Source organism: Salvia hispanica, chromosome 5 (genome assembly GCF_023119035.1).
Source record: "Salvia hispanica cultivar TCC Black 2014 chromosome 5, UniMelb_Shisp_WGS_1.0, whole genome shotgun sequence".
Taxonomy (NCBI): Eukaryota; Viridiplantae; Streptophyta; class Magnoliopsida; order Lamiales; family Lamiaceae; genus Salvia; species Salvia hispanica.
The window spans coordinates 32009562-32016160 of NC_062969.1; the positions used below are offsets into that span (position 1 = coordinate 32009562).

Below are 6599 nucleotides of genomic sequence, written 5' to 3' on the forward strand. Positions count from 1 at the left end.
ACATCCGGAAAAACCTCTCCAACGGCAACTGCATCGTCGGAACCATCTAACCCTTCTCCCAGACAACTACAAACAGAGCCACTCGACGTTAGCCTCCTTTCCGCCTATCAAGACCCTAATTGGGGAGAAACAGAAGAGAAATACAGCGAAGGAAGGGTGAGCGAAGGAGGAGAGGATAAATCAGAGGAGACACCGATCGCAGAGCCCGTAACCCAAGAAGCGGAGAGGGAGGAGATAGATCTGAACAAAATGGCCAGAAAGCAAGGGCTAATGGCTGATGATGAATTCCAGTCAGTTATAAGTGGGGGAGACAGGATCGTGATACATACTGAGGGGGTGGCTGAGGTTCTGAACCTCGCATCCCAGGCAGTAGGGCTTCAAAAGCATCCATAGTAGCGGAGGGTCAGAGGGTGTTGTCCACCAACCAGTACAAGAAATGGGAGTAGAACAAACCGAAGGAGTGAAGCAACCTGAAGAGGAGAGGCAGGAAACAGAGACACACAAGTCAGAGGAAAGGAATGATGAGAAAGAAACAGTGGAAGAGGCCGAAGTACAACCGGAGGAGCCGGAAACTATAGCCCCAACCGTGTCAAAACCAAAGCCAGTTAAGAGGACACTAGTGTTGAAAAACGACCCCAAGGAAGAAAGGCAGAAGCTCAAGAGAGTGTCACAGAGATGCTTAGGAAAATGGACGTCCAACAAGGCAGGAGCAAACACGGCAGCAGATGCAGTGGAGATCTCTAGTGAAGATGAGGTGGCTGAGGCAGGAGCAAACACGCCAAATAACCAGGAGGAAGAGGCTGACAAGGTGGCTAAGGGTCTGGACCTCGCATCGAAGTCAGTAGGTCAGGAGGAAGCGATAAATAATGATACCAGTGACTGCGTGGTGACCGAGCCTACTGCCCAAGTGGAACATTCAACACTAGCGGACCAGGAAGCTAAGGCAGACGAAGGTGAAGACAAGTACCTCCAGGAGAGGAAGCGAAAACGAAAGGCCCCTGCCAAGAAGAAGCAGATCATAAAGAAACAACGCACAGCCAACACCAGCATAGTGATCCGAGAGCCAGAAGAGAGAAAGAGGTTGAGTGACAGTGATTACACTTCCAGCAAAGAATCGGAGTCAGAGAGAGACGTCTCTCTAGACGGTGAGGAGTACCATGAGCAGCAACTCCCTGACAACCACCATTGCTAGTCGTCCTCTTCTTATTATCCTACGTGTCCGTTCAAGTTCGAGATCGAGCGGCTCTAAGCTGTCCTTCCCAGAGCGCGTTCGCTTGTCACGCCCGCATTTTCTAAGGATAGAAAACACGGTGAATCGCGACTAGGGGAGGGTTAAAGAAGCGGGGAAGAAAGGGGAAAAAGACACAACTCGACCAAAGCTCGAAATAATAGTTATAGCTCGATTAAAATCAGAGTATCTCAACAATCAACAACTCAAAAGAAAGACAATAACTCAGCGGAAGCATTTCGAGAGTAGAATACTGCTATGTATGAAGACACAACATATTCTGGACATTTGATAAACATTCTTCACTTTTATGCTCAACACCCTCCGCACTCGTCACCGCTCAACCTGCACATAGGGAAAACAAATGCACGGCTGAGTACTTGATGTACTCAGTGAACAAATGCCAAAACAATTTTATAAAACAGTTATGTTATGCCGCCATTGAGTGACCTCGGGATTTTAGTTTGAAAAGGCCCAAGACACTAAAAATATTTCACAAGCACAAACTTTCAACTCATCCTCAAATCCTTTTCCTCATCATTTCAAAAACACAACTATTTTTCCTTGAGTTATTTAAGAAACTGCCATATCTGTTCTTTAGAGTGCCGTGTAAGGGGGCCACTTTCCACGAGCACGAAAACCGGCCAACCCATTCGATGACTCACAGTCCTCATCATGTACACTAGTCCAAGTAGGGGCGCACCCTTGCTAGGACCCGAATTCGATTAAACTCATAGTAGGGACTCACTCCCTACTAAGCAATCATCAACATCATCATCTCAACAACCCCAACCTCAACAACCTCAACAATCTCAACATCAACAACCTCAACAACATGTGAACCGAGATTATGGCCTCAAACTCGTTCACTAGACCGGCCGACCCAAAAGACGGCTCACGATCCCCAATGGTATACACTAGCCTGAGTAGGGACTCACTCCCTAGTCAGACCCGAATTCGATTTCAATAGGTCTATTAGGGACCACTCCCTTGCTAAACAAACAAATAGGCATTTCTCAAAACAAAAACATAGCATGACATACCCTTTGAACTCCATTTTTCTCATAAAACGTATTTGAATCATTTTTTTTTATCAAGATCAAGCATCACCTCACATCACATCAACAAGTCGAGCAATTCACAATATTACTGAATAAATCAACACATATATCACATAACATCACTTTCACTTTAAACACATAAATCACGTCACCATCGAATAAAATCAATAATAATTGCAATCTCAGTAATAAGGAATTTCTTCACATAAAATGATGCTCGAATCGATATATTAAAACTAAAGCTCTTAAAAGTATCTAGTTCGAAAGCCCACACTAAAAGTTTAATTCGAAAGCCCACGGTAAAAGCTTAGTTCGAAAGCCCACAGTAAAAGTTTAGTTCGAAAGCCCACACTAAAAGTTTAATTCGAAAGCCCACCTCATTCATTTAAAGCTTTAACTTGTGCTCCATTCCATTCTCGAAAAGCGTGCGTGAAGTCACCCATTGTTTTAGTGTACTCCGGCCCAATCTTCATTTAATTAAATTGGCCCATCCCAAATACTCCAATCCATCTCCTTCTCTCTTTCTCACCTTACGTGAGAGTCCAGAATGGGAGAAATTTCTAATCTCTTCCCTCTCTCTCAATTCCTCAAGATCGGTCTCTTCTTTCTTTTCTATATCGTCTCCTTCTGTCTAGCCATCGTCTCTGTCATGGCACCACTGTCTCGTTTCTCTCTGCACCGCCGCGCGTAGCGCTGCTGCCGTCCTCTCCGTTGAGCGCTGCCGTCGCCATCACCGCCCTATCTTTCCCTCATCTCCGCCACAGCGCCGCTGCTGTCAAAATGTTGTCGGCATCATTGCTGCCAGGTAAGCCGTTGCTGCTCCTGATCGAGACAGCCATTAGCCGAAGTCTAAGCATCACCGAAACCATCTCACTCTGCTCTCCGTTCACACCGCTGCTGTCCGTCGCCGTTTCGCAGCACAGCCGCTGCTGCATTTCCACCGCCTCGCACCCTCTCTCTTTTCCTCTCTCGGTCGAAGGTAAGGCTGCACTTCCCCTGGTCAGAACGCAACACTGCTGCTGTCGCGGTGCAGCGCTGTTGTTCGTACCCAACGCCGGCACTGCTGCTTTGCTCCCTCCGTCAGCCGGTCTCTCCTCTCTTCACGTCATTTCCGAACTGAAAGCCACCGCCGTCTCTCTCTCTTTTTCTCTAAATCCTCCGCCACCAAGCAGCCCCAATTCACCCTCTTTTTCATCCTCCATCTCTCCATCGATCTCGCTGCTGCGTTCCCTCTCTTCTCACCGAAATTTCAGCGCTGCCTGAGTCGCACCCCTGTCATCATCGTCGTCAAACTCTGGCGCCACCCTCGCCTTTCGCTGGGGTGCCATCGCTCATCTTCTCGCTGCCCCATCGCTGCTCGTCGTCTCCCTCTCCGTCAGCTCTATCTATCTCTCCCTCTTTTCTCTCTGCCGCCATGCTACTGCCCGCTGGTGGTGTAGGATCGACGCCGCCGTCATCATAGCGCCTCACCGTATTCTCTCTGAAACTCTCAAGCTTGAAACTGGTGAAACAAAATGAAGTTGATTGGGAGTGATGAACGTGGGATCATGGGGAGATATATATGTAGAAACCGATTTCATGGAATCAAGGGGAGGTAGAAACCGATTTGTTGCGGGTTTTGTGGAACGGAAAAATTTGTGAAACTAATCTGGCGTTTAAATCCTGATGATTGGGTTGCATAATCAAAGTGACTCAACATGAAAATTTAATAAATGACTTGGGCTCATAACAAAGGGCTTTCTTCAAAAAGAATTGAATAAATTCTATAGGCCCAAAATGTATAGTATATTATTTTACTACAAGAATCGTGGGTGAAAAATCGGCTAAAATATTCGACTTCCTTCCAAGACAATTAAAAAAAAAGCAAAAAGTCGGGGTGTTACACTACCTGAAAGAGACAAAATAAAAATAAAAAATAAAACTAAAAATCAAAATTAGAAAGCAAGAAAAATCCAAAGTAGTAAAATCGTCCTTTGGAAGATATCAATCACAAAGTGATATTATTCCCCGACAACGACGCCAAAAACTTGATGCACTATTTATTAACACTAAATATACCTGCAAGTATACATGGTAGATCTAGTATAGCTAAAGGTCAGTACCGGGTTGTCGAACACGGGGAATAAAATCACCGACTGACTACCTTCTACTAAGCTTCTTTTACTATTTGGAGAAATAGTGGATTTTGAAAAACTTTTGAAAACAATTAAACTGAAAACAATAAGCGGTTGATTGCAACACAAACTAGAGATCAAATAGATGAGATAAGAGAATTCCAGGGATATGCGTTCACAATTATGGTTATACAAATTCCTCCTACAATATCCTAGCACAGTTTATACTTCGATAGAACGAGTCACACTAGTTATGCCTGATAAACTCGTAGTTTAACAAGTGTTTAGGATGTTTAATAGTGCAGATGTCAGTGTTTTATAGCACATTACTTGAGTTTTCATCTATGATTCCTTATTTTAGTGTTTTGATAAGTTCGTCGAGTTTTTGTAGTCACAGCAGGTGGAAACGGACGAAAACGGTACCAAAAACCGTAAGCCGGGCGTTTCAGTGCACAAGACCGGGCGTTCAGTTGAAGGAAGTCGGGCGTTTTGCCTCTCAGGTCGGGCGTATCCACTGTGACCGGGCTTTTTCCTATGGAAAAATGCCCGGGGCAGGCGTTTGTACAATGTCGTTGTTTAAGAAGAACGCCCGGTCGGGTGTTTTGTTACTTAAAATCGTCCGGCCGGACGATTTACTCGTATGCTGATTTTCTTCTATTTTTCGCCCCGGGTATAAATAGGACCTAGGGTTCGACTCCAGATATATTCCACATGCCCCAGAAGCAGTTTCCACATTTGAGAGCAGATTGAAGCGACAAAGAGTCCGATTCATCAACAAGTTTGAAGACGAAGACGATTTGCCCATTCAATTCACCTTTGGGAGTATCTCTATTAGTTTTCCTATGTTAAATTCACTTTCTATGGATTTCTCTTGTGAATTTGCATTGAATATGAGTAGCTAAATCTATTGTAGAGTTTTGGTGAAGACTACAATGAATACTTTTGATTAATTCAAGGACTTTTGATTACCTTTGCTCTTGTGATTTCTTTGGTTCATTCTTGTGCTTTTTAAATTCAATTGATTAGCTACCAATTGGGTTTGTTGACCTAGTTTTGAGTAATCGAGAGACACCTAATTAGGATTGATAAAAGAATGAACAATACCTAGATAATTTTCATTCGAGAGAAGGAATTCTAGAGTGAGGGCTTGAGCCTTTCATTTTAAGGAGTTAATTGTGACGTATTAGAAGGAGACTTCAATATTAATGATTAATCAACTGGTTAAGAGCCCTCGAGAGAGGGCTTAGTCTAGACTAGCGGCTTTCCCAGTAATCCTAGAGACTTCAATTGGGTAATCGAAGTTATTGAATTATTCGCATTGTTTTCGTTGTAGTTGGATCCAAGGCTCTACCTTGTTCTCTTATTTGAAAATCATTTTTTTGTTGCGTGATTTTATCTTGTTTATGTTTAATTGTTTTTCAAAATCAAAAGCAACATTTCCGGATTCTCTAGATAGTAGTCAAAATCGGTTCGTGGTACTTAAGTTGCACAATTTTTCTCCATGGATACGATACTCGCACTTGTTTATTGCTACACTAGCCCCGTACACTTGCGGGTAATTCTCGTGTTTGCCCATGCGGTACAAGCGTAGATTACTAACACTAGGGTTGTCTATCCTAGATTCGTAACTCCTAAAAGCTCCTAAGACCCTTGAAAAGTCCTCACTCTCAATTAACAGTGTCGTTTTAAGGGAAGCTAATTGTAGTATCTATTAAGTGGATCTAACTCGCCAACCTCCTCTTACGATTATGTAGCAAGTTATATTAAATCAGCATCGTGTGTCACTCAAGCATGCAGTATTACCGAACAACTTAAGGAAGAAACGAAGTATAAACAAAACGGATATTAAATAGAAAACGAAATTTGTATAAACCACGAAGAGTTACTAACACAACCCTAGAATCCTATGAATTTAGTTACACATGATAGAATAATCTAAAAACATAGTTTGAAGGGAAAACAATGTAAAAATAAGAACTGAAGCGATAAAACCCAAAGGTAGAACCCTGTAGCCTTGATCTTCACTTGACTTCGTCTTCAACCTCTTGCACAAAGAAGAACTCTCAAATATTTTGCTCTAGAATTGTGAGGCAAAGAGCGTAAAAAGTGTGTTCTCGAATGAAGAGGTTTAGGGGGTATATATAGGGAGTAGGTCGAATCCTATGGATGGAAGGAAGAGGTTGGCTAATTTAGGTA

General features: G+C 43.2%; 1 protein-coding gene across 1 annotated transcript; it reads left to right on the forward strand.

The window, feature by feature from the left end:
- The first annotated feature begins 436 nt into the window (after positions 1–436).
- LOC125189850 (myb-like protein X) lies at positions 437–1192 on the forward strand. Its single transcript, XM_048087078.1, has one exon. It carries the CDS (start codon positions 437–439, stop codon positions 1190–1192), a length of 756 nt encoding a protein of 251 aa, XP_047943035.1.
- The last annotated feature ends 5407 nt before the right edge of the window (positions 1193–6599 follow it).